General features: G+C 33.9%; 2 protein-coding genes across 4 annotated transcripts; both read left to right on the top strand.

The window, feature by feature from the left end:
- LOC109233845 (heat stress transcription factor B-4b-like) lies at positions 1,000-3,201 on the top strand. Its single transcript, XM_019399699.1, has 2 exons — positions 1,000-1,294; positions 2,402-3,201. The coding sequence occupies exons 1-2, from the start codon at positions 1,052-1,054 to the stop codon at positions 2,924-2,926; spliced, it is 768 nt and encodes a 255-aa protein (XP_019255244.1). The 5' UTR covers positions 1,000-1,051; the 3' UTR covers positions 2,927-3,201.
- On the top strand, positions 4,828-15,373 carry LOC109233033 (dihydropyrimidinase). Of its 3 annotated transcripts, XM_019398769.1 has the most exons (14): positions 4,828-5,016; positions 7,429-7,546; positions 9,224-9,391; positions 10,498-10,549; positions 10,912-11,181; positions 11,278-11,489; positions 12,751-12,871; positions 13,380-13,467; positions 13,563-13,641; positions 13,857-13,944; positions 14,046-14,086; positions 14,188-14,240; positions 14,337-14,493; positions 14,979-15,373. In XM_019398769.1, the coding sequence occupies exons 2-14, from the start codon at positions 7,451-7,453 to the stop codon at positions 15,162-15,164; spliced, it is 1,611 nt and encodes a 536-aa protein (XP_019254314.1). In that variant the 5' UTR covers positions 4,828-5,016; positions 7,429-7,450; the 3' UTR covers positions 15,165-15,373. The 3 variants fall into 3 exon arrangements, with proteins under 3 accessions (XP_019254314.1, XP_019254313.1, XP_019254315.1); XM_019398768.1 differs by lacking the exon at positions 4,828-5,016 and having other exon boundaries at positions 6,639-7,546; XM_019398770.1 differs by lacking the exon at positions 4,828-5,016 and having other exon boundaries at positions 7,455-9,099.

Genomic DNA, 15,384 nt, shown 5'->3' with positions numbered 1-15,384 from the left:
AATTAATTATATCGATTTATCTCTAACAATAGATAACTTTATGTAACCTAATTTGATATATTATATAAAAAATAATGTAAATGAACTACTTTAGCGGAGTATGCACTGATAACATAGAAATAAATTACTACAATATCAGTATAAACACGGTAAAAGCTTATTGAAATTTGATGTTTACACCAAATTAATCATACTAATTTACATGGTTATGTCACAAAATTAAGAACATGATCCTTAATAGGAGAAGGTGAAGGTCGAGAATTATGATAGAAGGTAATAAGTAGTCGAGTGTATCTCTTTTTTATTCATGTAGTATTAGTATTATTCTCGTATTTTCGTATAGTTAGATCTTTATAACTACCCAAGTTGTTTCTTTTGCTTCGATGTCTTTATCATTCTTATCTTGTTGCTGTCACAGCTTGTTGGTACTACTTCCTTTTACATATTTTCTTGAGCCGAGGGTCTTTTAGAAATAGTCTCTCCATTTTCACAAGTAGGTGTAAGGTATGCGTACACACTACTCTCCTCAGTGGCGTATGCATGATTTGTTAAGCAGTATCAACATTTGAAGAAATAATGAACGAATAAATAAATTACTATAATAATAAGTGGTGCCATCTATTATATTTATATTTAATATTTATTTTGTATACTATTTATATATACATATCTAATAAAAATTTAGACGAAGCGGTGTCATGTTACACCGCTTGCCGAAGGTGTATCCGCCCCTGTCTATCCCATACTCCACTTATAGGTTTACACTGGATTTGTTTGTTGTTGTTGTTCTTGTTGAGTCATAAATTAAGGTGAAAATATATACTATTAATTAACTATAATTTAGTAATAAGAATATGTGTGAAGATATATGTCGTGTATTTATTGAATTGGTGTAAAGCCATAAAATTTTAGTGTATAAACACAAAACAAAGTGCACATGCAACTATAACATATATATAAACACACACTAAGAAACTAGGGATATGAGACATTCTTTTTCTTCCTTAAAAGACAAATCTTCTTTCTTAACTAAATAATTTATATATCCTTAATGTCTTCTTCTTCAGAAATGAATTTCACAGTCCAAGATTGTCAAAGGACAATAATGGCTGCACCATTCTTGACAAAAACATACCAATTAGTAGATGATCAAAGTAGTAATCACATTGTTTCATGGGGTGAAAATGACACTACTTTTGTTGTTTGGAAACCACTTGAGTTTGCTAAAGAACATCTTCCCAACTATTTTAAACACAATAATTTCTCCAGCTTTGTTAGGCAGCTCAATACGTATGTGAGTACCACCTTCTCCCTCTCTTTTTCTTAAATGAAGCAATGAAGATTCATATAGTCGATCCCGACATGTTTGTGTTTGAGGCGTAGTTATTGTCGTTGTTGTATGTTTCAAAACTTATCAAGAAATGGGGCTTCTTCCCTGGATTTCTTCTGCATTATATTCCACTTTGCTACATTTCTTTTATTGAAAAATCTTTAAGATTTTAGTATTTTCTTTTCTTTTTTCATCTCTTTTATACTATTTAGTGATCACTTGGTGTAAAAATAGTGTTGTTTTTTGAAGCAGATAGATAGGAATTTTTGAGGGTGTATATTAGTTTATAGTGAGACTGTAAAGAGTGAAATCAAAGAATTAAAAAAATTATCCTTTGCTTTGTGTTGCTTGACTTTTAGACTAGCATTACTAATTTGTCCAAAGAATACGTAAAATTTAGAGCATATTAAAAAAATGTAGCTAAGGACCTAAATAAATAAATAAATAAAAGATAAAAAGTACAGCCACAATCAAGTCCATTATCCAAGATTTGATATCTCATCCACATTATATATCTTGTTTTTCTAGTTTTCCATTATTATGGGGCATATTTTCTAACAACATAATCATTTCTTGGGGTTATGGAAACTTTATGGTTTAAAATCAAATGATTTTCTCTTTTTGATGAGAAATTAAGTTATGTACATTAATAGTGGAACCATTTTTTTTTTTACTATCTATGTAATTTAACATCTGATAGCATATTAATTACCATTTTCATTTATGTTACCAATTAATATTTATCACCAAAATTTATTTGTAATTTTTTATATAATGATATGATTATATAGTTTTTATATCACTAATGTATAGAATTTATACTTAGTTGAATGGAGGAGAATCAAAGGTTTCGGGTATAAGTTTTGGGAAAGAAACTAATCCTGATCAAGAGCGCTTTCTCCTTTAATTAAAGAGTTATATACGGCGCGAACCTAAATTAGTCGAGACTCAAAAGCGGATATTAAATACCGGGTGAAAAACTAAAATTAAATCATAATTTTACAAAATGTTTTTTATATCTAAAAATGTTGTATCAGATTTCTAAGATTCATTTCTTGTTTTTGTTTTTAGGGATTTAAGAAGATAGTTCCAGACAAATGGGAGTTTTCCAATGAAAATTTCAAGAAAGGGCAAAAACACTTACTTTGTGAGATTCAAAGAAGAAAGAGTACACCTCAACAACTACACCATTTGAAACCCTACCATGAAAATATCACAAAAAACATATTCTATCAGCCAAAAACACAAAATAACCCTAGTACTGATGATTTCCTTTTATTAACACTCACACAAGACAATCAAAGGCTGAGGAAAAGAAACAATTTACTATTATCTGAACTCGCTCACATGAAAAATCTATACAACGACATTATTTATTTTATTCAGAATCACGCTAAACCCATTGACCAGAAATTCGGTTTGTTTTCACTTAATGAAGATCTGAATTTAAGAATCAACGATCATCGTCGTGATCGTCAAATAAATATTGAAGATGAAGAACCAAAGAGTAGTAGTGTAAAGTTGTTTGGAGTGAGTTTATGTGGGAAGAAGAGATTGCACCATCAAATGATTGATCAAGAAGTATTAGAATGTTGATTAGTGAACATTTCTTTATGGAGCAATAGTGTAGATAGAACTTAGCTTTTTAGATCAAATTAGCTGGTCGGTGCACAAAGTTTTCTGTGTTCATGTAGGATTTGGGGAACGACCGCACTCCAAAGGTGTGATATGGACAGCCTACCTAATGGCGACTTCCACAGGTCAAACCTATATGTAACACAAAAACAATTTATCGTTGCTCCAAGGCTCCGCTTCATCAAATCTTTTCAACTGTATGTTGATTTTCCTTTAATTAACTTATTAGTTAGTTTCTTTGATTTACTTCCACATCAACTGCTTAATACTCCTAATTATCTTGTCCCTTGCTTTATTGTTCTGTACTTCAAATTAAGTTCTAATTAATAATGCTGAATCTTCAACCGATAACTGATGTTTACACAAAATCATATTAGTTCACCACAGTTAAGTGATAAAGGGTATATTTAGCTCCCGCTATGTGCGAGGTCCGAGAAACAGTTAAGTGATAAATTGAGTAAAAATGTGCATTAATTAATCTTGGTTAAGTAATAAAAGTGCATATAAAAGACACGTGTCATGTGTTTGTCAGTTTTTTCCAAACACCAGATGTAACTAAGTTTTTTTATGTACACCAGATCATATTAGTTCATGATTAAGTGATATATGAATGGTAGTACAATTTTAAGTGTAGTTAAGACAGGGGCGTATCTGGGGGAGTTCCATGGGGCATGTGAACACATGCTCCCCTCCGTAAATTATGTATAGTAATGTTATATTTTTTCAAAAATATTTAAATATATGTATTTGCACCCATGCTCAAAGTATTATATGATATTATGGTTATTAGGTATACCTCTCTAGGTGAGGTTGTGAGTTCAAATCTTATGTCAATCTTGTTGTATTTTTCTTTTTCTTTTCTAGAATTAGACGCCCACGGGGAATGGGCGTGTCTGGTGCCCCTTTTTGGATACTCCCTCCGGTCCAAAATAAGTGATTTTTTAGCTGTTTTCACACTGATTAAGAAATTCACCTTTTAGCATTAATTAGCAATGAAATTGACCATATTAACATTTACTATCTCTTCACATAAACACTCCTAACACATACTCCAACACTATTTACTCCAAGGGCAATGTAGGGAAAAAATAATTAATTCATTTTTGAAATTTGGAAAAATTACTTATTTTGGACCACAAAAAAAACCCAAAAAATCACTTATTTTAGACCGGAGGGAGTAGTAATTGAGTACTTTTTCTTTTTATTTCTTTAATTGTTTGGTTTATTCTTTCAAAATTTTCACACATTAAAATTCCTATTCTTCTTTTGTCGTTGTAAAATCTTATATGATTAAACAAAATGTGTAATATAAAGTTAGTAACAATATATGATGTAGCACATGGTCAATGGGTTCAACTGATCCCAATATTCTCGACGTGGAAATAGACGTAGATGTAAGAAAATTACTCTTTTTAAAGAAAAAATTAATTTTAAACTTATATTCCAAAAGTGTAATGGGTGCGCAATAGTAAGAACTAAAGGTTGAACCCGTAAAATTTATATTTTGGTCCATTTCTTCTTAATAGTGTACCCATCCTATCAAAATCTTGGATCCGCCTCCGAGTTAAGATCGTGTACTTACAATATGTATTTTATCATTTGCACTACTTGCTATACTTCTATTGATTTACTCACAAAATATTCAACTGATCAATTTGTAGTACCAATAAGTGAAGTAGAATGTGTGTAGTACAACATAATATATAATTTGTACTTTATTATTTGACAAAGACATCACTAGTAAACAAATTTATTGTCCTAGAAGTACTAGTACAATTGTAGTACTGTGTTATACAATTCTACACCTTTAAAATCTCCCCCTTTATATGTTTTCAAGATCAACATAATTTGCCACAAAAGTTCAAGTGTTTTATATAAATAGGTGGAATTGTTCAATAGGAGTAACCTGAGATCATATGTACGATATTTTTTGTTTTTATAATTTAATGTGATACATATGTTCTCAGGTCGCCCCTGTAGAACTATTTTTCATCATTCGATTGGATAAGATTGTTGGTGTTGGCGATGTTGGATTTGAAGGATTGATCAAGGTGAGCTTAAGGATGAATGATTTCTCTCTATTAACCCCAGATTTCATGTTAGAAAAAATTGTTTCCTTATCAACAATTTGACGAGATTCGTATCAAAAATTATTCTTTGGGAAAACTACATAGTATAGTCGCTCTAAAAAATAATAGCATGTAAAAGTATATTTTTATATATATATATAATTTGCGAAGTAATTATTTTTAGCTGACTGGCCAAATGTATAATTTGCCGCTTTTTCTTTTATATCTTCTGGTTTCCCTTGGTAAATTTTCCTCCCAATATTGGGCTAATTGGGTGAAAGCAAGGGAGAAATTCAAAAATAGCCAGATTTACCACTGGTCGTTGAAAAATAGTCAAGTTTCAAAAGTCATCGAAATTTAGTCACTTTAAATCTGAGCGAAAACACTGTTCAAAATCCGGAAAAATACGCCCGCAAATTTTACGGGAGTTCCAGGATAACTATGCTGGAACTCCCGCAAATTTTACGGGAGTTCCAGCAAGTATAATTGTCCAGTATAATATACTGGAGTTTGGAGCACTGGTGCTCCATTCTCCGCAAATTTACAGGAGTTAGCAAAGTATACCGGTCCAGCATAATATGCTGGAGTTCGTACACAAATGCACCAGAACTCCCGTATATTATACTGGACCGGTCCCTCTTGCAGCAAAATAGTGGCTATTTTTTATTGATTTGATAAACGCTGGCTATTTTTCATTAACCAGTGTGAAAACTGACTATACCATGATATTTTAACCGAAAGTAAGTTTATGGCCCAATATAGGCTTATATTTGGGCTTAAGCCCAATTATTACCAGAGGCATGATAAAAAATTGATTACAGACTTGTTACTTTCTTCATTTTCCCTTTTAAAAATTAGAAAAGTAATCAAAACTTAAGCTGATTAGTTCATAAATCAGTTACACTGGGATTATAGTGCATAATTATATATGCAAGATTAATAATACTCAGTACGGCTAACATTAATATTAGATAGGGGTGTTCATGGTTCGGTTTGGATCGGTTTTTCCCTAAAAAGAAACCAAACCAAGTAAGTCGGTTTTTCAAATATTAGAACCAAACCAAACCAATTAAGTCGGTTTTTCTCGATTCGGTTTATGTCGGGTTTTGTCGGTTTTTCGGTTTTTTCGGTTATTTGTCGGTTTTTTCTTAAATATAAGACATACACTACCAAACACATATTCCGGCAACCACATTTTCAACGTAACACTATCAAATCAATTGCCCTTCGAGAAATCTATTATTTACTAAAATATATTGATGATAATTGAATCAAATAGTGATGAATAATTTAAGGACTCAATTAAACATATATTTTTTTAAACATGAAATGGATTCTTACACTTAACAAAAAAAAAAAAACTACCAATCAAGCTAGAATATAAAGGTAAAAAACTGTACTAAAAGTGCAAACGATTAACATTCACCATAAAATTTTTGAAACTTCGTATAAAAATATACATATATATAGGTGTAATAATAAATTTGAAATAGCTACTTCTATAGTCGGTTTGGTTCAGGTTTTTTTTCGGTTATTTTTTTTGATTAAAACGAAACCAAACCAAATTTGATCGGTTTTTTAAGTTCAAAACCAAAACCAAACCAAACCAAAAAGTATTGATTTTTTTGGTCGGTTTGGTTTGGTTTTCGGTTTGGAATTGTATGAAGTGTAAGATAATATTTAAATTGAATTATAAATCATACCGGTATTAGCTATAGCGAGAAAAAAATGACAATCAACAAATAATAAATGATCTCTCACGGTGTAAAATATTTTCGTATTAGCATTACTGTACTTTTACTATCTCTAACATGTCATTTTTACAATCTTTTGCAGGTTAATAATTACTAATATTTATAATACAATCTTACTTGCAATTAAATTTTAAAATATGTAATAGTGTTAAATTCTATATATACAAGTTAAATTTATAACCTATCATTCATTATCCTAAAAGTATTTTCTTATTTATTATTCCAAAAAGTTGGAAGATTTCAAATGCCCAGAATTTACTTTACAAAACTATCTGTAGTAGCGACACGTAAAACGGCATTTGATTTATAAAACACATTCGTTAAAGTAAGACATATAAAACACATTACTCAATGCGAATTGTAAGTCGTATTTATCAATTGCGATTTATATTTAAATTGTCAATGCGAACTGTACGTCCCATTATCAAAAGCTAAGTTCCGACTCTATAAACGGATTATAAGTCGCATTTATACAAGGCGCTTATATACTAGTAACATTTCTTAGTCAATGCGACTTACAAGCATGTTGTAATTGCGACGTACATATTTTTGCGATCTATAAATGCAAATCATACGTCGCAAGTTTCAATTGCGATTTACGAGTTAATTCATTACGGCTCTATAAGTTCAACATTTCCAGCTCTATAGGGAACTGCAAGTCAATGGAGTTTTGTCTCAGAGTTCAGTTATTCATCCCTTTGGTTTATGTGATTGCTCTTTTTTCCACAATTTTCGCTGTTGTTTCTGCATCCAACGAGGTATGTCAATGTTTCTGTATTTGATTTGACCTTTTTTCTTGTTATCTAATCCTAAGTCTACTAAGATTAACTTGTGTATTTGAGTTGATTGCTCGTCTTTCTTATGTTTTGAACTTAACGAACAGATGATTAAACTCTCCGTTTCTGAAAGGAACTCCGAAATTTGAAAATAATCAATAAGAGTCAGAGTAGCAAGTTTGTAATTTTACAATAATGACAATAACATACATAAGAATTTTGAGCTAATGAAACGGTCCCTTTTTTGGAATCTCAACTTTGAGGAGTTAAACTCCTCAAATCTCAAAACCTTATGATTTCATATTTGTAATAAAACACCCACAAAAATAAAATAAAATTGAGGAGTTGGAATGTTGGATTAATATTGGCATTATTATATATTGAGTGTTGAAATTGGTTATTCTAATTGAAATGTGACTATTTTATAGAGCTAAATTCTTATAAGTATGGTATTTTTAATTATGTGTAAATTATGCGCCTGTCCTTTAGTTCCTGCTTTTCGTTCAAGCTCCACAGACCTTGTTACTTTTTTGCGCTTTAATAACACTAAATTTTGGAAAGGAATGAATATTTTTAAGTTAGACAGAAAGCGACAGTCTGGTGTGGATTGTTAGTTGTTTCTTTGTCTTTTTGTATTCAATAAACTTAGGATTAGTTAGAAAAGGTTGGATCTTTGTGGTGGAATTCTTGTTTTGTGTACCTATGCAAAAAAATAGTACAACAACAATAAATCCAGTGTAATCCCACAAGTGGGGTCTAGAGAGGGTCTTATGAAAATAGAGAGGGTGTTTCCGGTAGACCCTCGGCTCAAGGAACAGTGAACTGAATCAACAAACAATAACAACAATAAGGTAATAGGGCAATGGAAGCGAATAGCACAACATGTACTAATAACGAACCAGGAATAAGCAAATACAACAATAGGACTAGTTTTACTGACAAGCCTAGGAGAGACTCACAACTAATCTGTCAACCTTCAACCCTAATACTCGTCCTCCACGCCTTCCTATCGAGGGTCATGTTCTCGGTAAGCTGAAGCAGTGACATGTTCTGCCTAATCACCTCACCCCAGTACTTCTTACCCGACCCTTACTCAGACCCGCCATGATCAACCTCTCACACCTCTTAACCGAGGCAGCTATTCTCGTCTCATCACGTGCCCGAACCATCTCAGCCTCGATTCTTGCAACTTGTCCTGCACAGGGGCCACTCCCATCATGTCCCTAATAACTTCGTTCCTAATCTTGTCTTTTTTGTTGTGTCCATCTCAACATCCTCATTTTCACTACTTTCATATATGAAAAAATAGTGGATGCCAAAAATGTTGGCACGAAGGGAAATGAGACAGGAGCTTTTCCTTTTGATAGAAATTGGAGAAAGTTTCAAAATTTGAATGCATTGGAAATGAAGAGTAGTTGAATCTTCTGGTGTGTTTCTAAGAAGCTGACTTATATCATTTTCCCTTCTGCTTTTGTACTCAATGAACGAGAAATTTCAAATTTGTGGAGGACCTCTCATTTGATTCATGATGGATGGTAAGAAATATGAACTGTCGTATGGACATAATTTTGTGGAGTAAAGAAAACAAATAGAATCATCGTATCAATGTCAAGCAGTTTCTTTTCTAAGATGGTCTAAGCGATTTTTTATGTTTTGCAGTTTTGTGATGCCGCATTTGTTTATGGAGATTCTGGGTGCAATGTTCCACCGTCAGTTTCATCAAAGATACTGATAAAAGGAGGAACAGTAGTGAATGCTCATCATAAGGAGGTCACAGATGTGTATCTAGAAGATGGAATAATCGTGGCAGTGCAGCCTAACATTAAGGTATCTGTTAAAGTTTCTCTTTTTAGTTTGATAATTGAGTGGGAAGTGAATAATAAATGTTCCATAGGACAGCTAGTAGGGCTGCTTGTCAATTGTGATTGGCCTCTATGAGCTGGTAGCTAATTCGATGCCAATTATTGTTTTTGAATCATTTCTGGCTATGTTTTGTTCTTATTATGCGGGAATAACTAAAGGGTCTTACAAAGAAATTTGTTATTCAGTTAACTATCTGAACAGCGGAAAAAACGGTTCTCATTTGTTTCAAGTTTGACCGATATGATTCTGAAGTAAATGGAATTTGTGTACTTGTAGCTTCTGTAGTAAACCTGGTCCCTGGCATACCAAGATCGGAAGAGTAGCAACTCCTGTGAGTTATTTAAGGAGAACAAATAATGTTTAGTGGAGTAAAATGTATCTTGTTTTGTTTTGCTATCTGGATGCTAAAGACCAATGAATCCAAATGTTCTATGATAACATGAGATTTGCCCAAACTGTGAGCTAGATTGTTCAGGTAATGGTAATTTTTGGAAATCCTGGGTTGTGCCTTAGCAATGGCTGTGATGCTTAACTTAGGAGGGAAGTAAAGTATGTTTTTTAGTAGTCTAGAGATGTATAAGATGAGGTTTTAGAGGATGGCTAAAAAACCACCTGGACACAATATGGTGGATATATGGACGTAGGATCCTACAAAGGCTTTTACGGTGGAAGGAATATCTTTTTGACTTTGCTATATTTTTGTTGAAATTTATTTCTGGATATAAAATGTCCCCATTACTTTATTTCGATAACAAAAATTTTTTGCCTTTAATTCTCATTTTATGATGCTGAAATTTATTTAGCGGGAAAATTGGCTTAGTCTTTTTAGTCCGTCACGCGGTGATGTAGGTTCTTTTTTGTCTTCATTTGTTGATTAGCAGGTTGCTCACATAGTTTACTACTTAAATATACCCACCTAATGTGCAACATCTGCCCAGTCAAGCTGGCTTTATATATTCCCCAAGCTCTTTGTATGTTTTCAGTAGTTGATTATCTATAGCCTTTTTGAGTATTTTCTTTGCTGCTCATCTGCATATGATGCACATCTCAGTTTACAAGACCATCTGCAGGTTGGTGATGATATCAAAGTCATTGATGCAACTGGAAAGTTTGTCATGCCAGGTAGATTTTCTTTCTTCAGGGTCATGGTGCTCAGTTGATTGCATATCTAGTCTCATAATCATAATTGTGTTGTGCTTTTCCTCCGCCAGAAAAAGACCTATATGGAATGTCTACTATAGGCAAACACGCTTTAGTGTCATATATGCAGCTCTGACATCAGTTTCAACTTATTGTGATTTTACATGAATAAGCAGAGAGTTTTGGTGAAGTGAGATTTGCTTAATACAAAATATTCACCTTTGAGTGGTAAAATATATATGAGAGCATTTCTCAGAGTTATATTTCCTAATAAGCCAGTCTCACTAGTGAACTTGGCTAACAGACAATTTATCGTCGTTTGCTTATTCTCATGATGGTGACAGGAGGAATTGATCCTCATACACACCTCGCTATGGAATTTATGGGTTCTGAGACAATTGATGACTTCTTCAGTGGACAGGCGGCTGCATTAGCTGGTGGAACAACAATGCATATTGACTTTGTTATTCCGGTAAATGGAAGCTTATCTGCAGGTTATGAAGCTTACGTAGAGAAAGCAAAGAGGTCATGCATGGATTATGGTTTTCACATGGCAATTACAAAATGGGATGAAACCGTTTCAGAGGATATGGAAATTATGGTCAAGGAGAAAGGTTTTTATTTCTAGAGTGTGGGTCATTTGTCTTTCCCACTGGACCTTTGTTTTTTTCTTTGAGTCACTCTTCTTGACTAGCTTTCTCTTACGCTAGGTATCAACTCTTTCAAGTTTTTCCTTGCCTACAAAGGCTCTTTTATGGTTAATGATGAGCTTCTGATGGAGGGATTGAAGAAATGCAAATCCCTTGGGGCCTTAGCTATGGTTCATGCAGAAAATGGGGATGCTGTATTTGAAGGTCAAAAAAGAATGATCAAACTTGGTATTACTGGTCCAGAGGGACATGCATTATCAAGGCCTCCAGTGGTAGGCCTTCAGCATTCATGCCTAGGGATAAAGCTGCTTTAGTTTTTTCTCTGTCTCCTAGCTTGTCAACATGCATGAATGCACTTTTGCTCCATTGCCACCAAGTAAATGGCACTTGGAGTTCCAGAAAGCACTAATTATTTGTTACGCATTTGTGCTATAGGATGTTCTCATTATTAGAACCAGCAAAGTGATAATAGTAGAGAATAATGTCTAGGACATTGAGATGTAGGAAGTATTTTTCATTTTCTAGCAAGGAATGTTTATTACAAGGCATAATATTTTGAGACTGAGATATTAAGGTATGCTGAACAACCTTACAAAATATAGATTCTATCTGTGATTCTGTGACAGCTCGACTGAGATAGTGAATTTAAATATTTTTACTTTAAGCTTTTATGTGCTTAAGGTTTCTTAGGAATTTTACCTCTTTCTTCTTAAATTTTTGTGCTGTTTCTCTTCTGGTATATAAAGTTTTAACAGTCTGCCAACTGCACCCCAAAAGGAAAAAGTATTCGTCATTGTAATAGCTTTCGTTGGTCAACCTCGCCAAATAATATCTTTGATTCTTTTTCTTTTATGATGTACGACGTGAAAGTGAGGTGTTACTGTTCTGCTGATTATGTTTCCTGAAACTAATTAAACAAAAGTAGGACGCGGGATATGCTGCACAGATACAAATGTGAGTGAATTGTTCGACATGGCGGAACTTGCTTTCTAGATGAATCGTAGGTGATTGTGATGAAGAAATGGAAGTACTTGTTTCGTTCCTATTAGTGGGTTAAGCTGAACATATGAGCTAATTCAATAAACTATATTCTAGGTAGACATGCAAATGGGTTACATATGAATAAGTAATAAACGTGTTTGGGTCTTCTGCATACGTTGACGACATAGGATAGATGTGTGACCATTGGTCAGATAATGAGAAAAATTTTAGACACAGCAAAAGGTGTGTAAAATGCTCGGTAAATATAGTTGTAAGTCATGGATAATCATGGACAGACATTTAAGAAGCGCCCATGCTACACAGGAGAAGATATTAGGAGATTTTAGGTACTCATAGTTGTATGAGTTAAATATTTGTAGATAATGGTGTTTCTTCAAGATTTTTGGTTTTTGGTCGTATTTCTGTTCTTTCTGGCCAATAATGTTCTCACTTTGATTGTGAAGTTTTGTGCTTTGATTTGACAAGGCTATTTTCAATTTTTGGAATAAATTTTCCTAATGCTGTTTCTTGCAATGTCATTAATAATTGCAGCTGGAGGGAGAGGCTACTGCTCGAGCTATTCGTTTGGCTGGCTTTGTGAACACTCCGCTGTATGTTGTTCATGTCATGAGCATTGACGCGATGGAAGAAATTGCCAGAGCTCGGAAGTCAGGTTTGGCATAAACTGTTTGAATAGTGTGTTTGATGACAATTTGAATGAGTGGCTTTGTAGTGCTTACTTTATGGGGAATATGCCTTGGTTCCTTTTCCCATCTAAGGAGTACTAGTAAATAGTAATCTTGAAGTTGTTGGTTTCAGCCCCATCAAATCATTCATGGAAAACCCATTCTGGAACTAAAATTTTTGTTCTGTCTTTTTTAATTGACCATGGAGCTCCTTTGGTTTGAACGTCCTCTTTTCTGCTTTCTAGCAGTAATGAAATTGTTTCCTCTACTTTGAAGTTACCGATCTTCTCTGGAACTTGTAATTAAAACTTTACGTAGTACCTGTAGTGTTTCTACCTCTAAATCATCTGTAATTAAAAATGCTTATTCGCATGTTTGTAGATTTGAACCTATGTCACTTCCATGTTAATGTTATTTATCAAATATTATGCCTCAGATGCCAGTTTCATGCCACTTGACTTACGCCTCTAGACTACATTTACCATCTCATTTCAGGTCAGAGAGTTGTCGGGGAGCCAGTAGTTTCAGGTTTAGTTCTTAATGATTCAGTACTTTGGGACCCTGATTTCCATTTCGCAGCCAGGTAAAAATCATTTTCTCCTCTGTGGTTTAGATTTTCTTTCTTTTTCTCCCTTCATAGATGGCATAAAATGTGCACGAACATTTTTACTATTTCAGTTATGTCATGAGCCCGCCAATCAGAGCAGCAGGTCATGGAACAGCTCTTCAAGGAGCTCTTGCAATGGGGCTTCTGCAGGTTTTGATCTTAATCACCTTTTGTGTGTCTGTATACATGTATGTGCTTTTCTCTGTGCTGTCACAAATTTGAAAGCTACTTAGGCGTTTCCATTGGCCATAGCCAAATATTCCACTTCCCTGTCTTATGATTTCGTCTGTCAGCTCATATGAGCAAGAGGGAATTTATTAGTGTTCCTTGTCTATACAACTGATCAGCATGGCTCATATATGCAGCTGGTAGGAACTGATCACTGTACCTTCAATTCAACTCAGAAAGCTCTAGGAATTGGTGATTTCCGCAAAATACCAAATGGTGTTAATGGTACACAAAAGTTTTTTCCCCTTTAATATATATATTACGTTGTCCTTTCTCTTCCTTTTACGGCATTTCTGAGTTCCACAATATAATTCATATCTGCATAGGTATGGAGGAGAGGATGCATTTGGTTTGGGATACAATGGTGGTAAGCTGTGACATCCTCTATTATTCTTAATATGGCATGATGCTCAAATACATTGTGTTATGCGAGTATTTGGTTTTACTTTCTTCCAACTGTTTTGTCAGGCATCTGGTCAAATATCTGTCACTGATTATGTCCGCATAACAAGCACTGAATGGTAAATTTTGGCCAAAAGTTTTGCAGATCTCTTGATATTCATTTCAATGTGAATCTATATCCACCAGTCTAATGCTTACTTCTTGTGTTCTCTTAGTGCTCGGATTTTCAATATCTATCCAAGGAAGGGAGCAATACTTGTGGGGTCTGATGCAGATATAATCATATTAAATCCAAATTCTAGCTTCGAGATTAGTTCAAAGTCTCACCATTATAGAACAGATACCAATGTCTACGAGGGTTGGAGAGGCAAGGTAAGAAGTGTTCACTTATTGAGTTTTATGTATCACATAATTTCTTGCCAAAAGTATGTTGTAGAACTTTGTTGCATGCAGTGATTTGATTGTTTTGATGTTCCTGTTAATTTACTTAATAAAAGTTGGAAAGAAAGTACTGTATCGGACCTTCATTTTATCTTTTCAAACCCAGTTTTCCACTCTTCAATTGCTCAAGATACATAATATGACTTGCTGAAATGTCCTTCATTTACATAGAGAAGAACTATCATCATTTTTCATCTTACTTAATACCTGTATGAATCTTTATTCTGATGTTGGTTCTCTCATTGACAATCACTTCATTTGGGAGAAGGGAACATCCTGAGAAATATATTTTCTATAATTTAGCCGTCCACTAAATTTCATTTGCCTAGCTATCAAGTCATCCAATTCCCACAGCCCCCTCTTTTTACTCTTTCTCAAACATTGCCACTGCTTTAAATTCGCAATTCCTTGTACAGGGAAAGGTTGAAGTTACAATTGCAGGAGGAAGGATTGTTTGGGAAAATGATGAGCTGAAAGTCGTTCCTGGTGCTGGCAAGTACATTGAAATGCCACCTTTCAGTTATCTCTTTGACGGGATAGACAAGGCAGATGCAAAGTACCTCGCTTCCTTGAGAGCTCCCGTAAAACGGTCAACAACTTGAGTTGGCAAATTCAATTTTCATTTTGAGGAACAGAAAGTTTGTCTCATTCAACTTGTAAATACAGAACAACAATCATAAGAACATCCACCCTCCTGCAGTTGTAGCTGGGCCCTTGGGCACATAATGTTATTTTTTATGTTTATTCCATAAAGGATATTATACAATGGTGTAAAGCTGGATTACTGAATGGAGATTCAGATTTTACCTCATTATGCAGAAT

This window comes from Nicotiana attenuata, chromosome 10, assembly GCF_001879085.1.
Source record: "Nicotiana attenuata strain UT chromosome 10, NIATTr2, whole genome shotgun sequence".
Taxonomy (NCBI): Eukaryota; Viridiplantae; Streptophyta; class Magnoliopsida; order Solanales; family Solanaceae; genus Nicotiana; species Nicotiana attenuata.
The sequence above is the reverse complement of the archived record's forward strand: the minus strand, read 5'-3'. Positions and strand labels throughout refer to the sequence as shown.

Bases quoted from the DNA above. Each gene is read 5' to 3' on its own strand.
- LOC109233845 (XM_019399699.1), top strand. From the start codon at position 1,052: ATGTCTTCTTCTTCAGAAATGAATTTCACAGTCCAAGATTGTCAAAGG. The intron at 1,295-2,401 runs GTGAGTACCACC...TTTTGTTTTTAG, and splicing joins TTAGGCAGCTCAATACGTAT to GGATTTAAGAAGATAGTTCC.
- LOC109233033 (XM_019398769.1), top strand. From the start codon at position 7,451: ATGGAGTTTTGTCTCAGAGTTCAGTTATTCATCCCTTTGGTTTATGTG. The intron at 9,392-10,497 runs GTATCTGTTAAA...GACCATCTGCAG, and splicing joins CAGTGCAGCCTAACATTAAG to GTTGGTGATGATATCAAAGT. The intron at 14,241-14,336 runs GTAAATTTTGGC...GTGTTCTCTTAG, and splicing joins CGCATAACAAGCACTGAATG to TGCTCGGATTTTCAATATCT.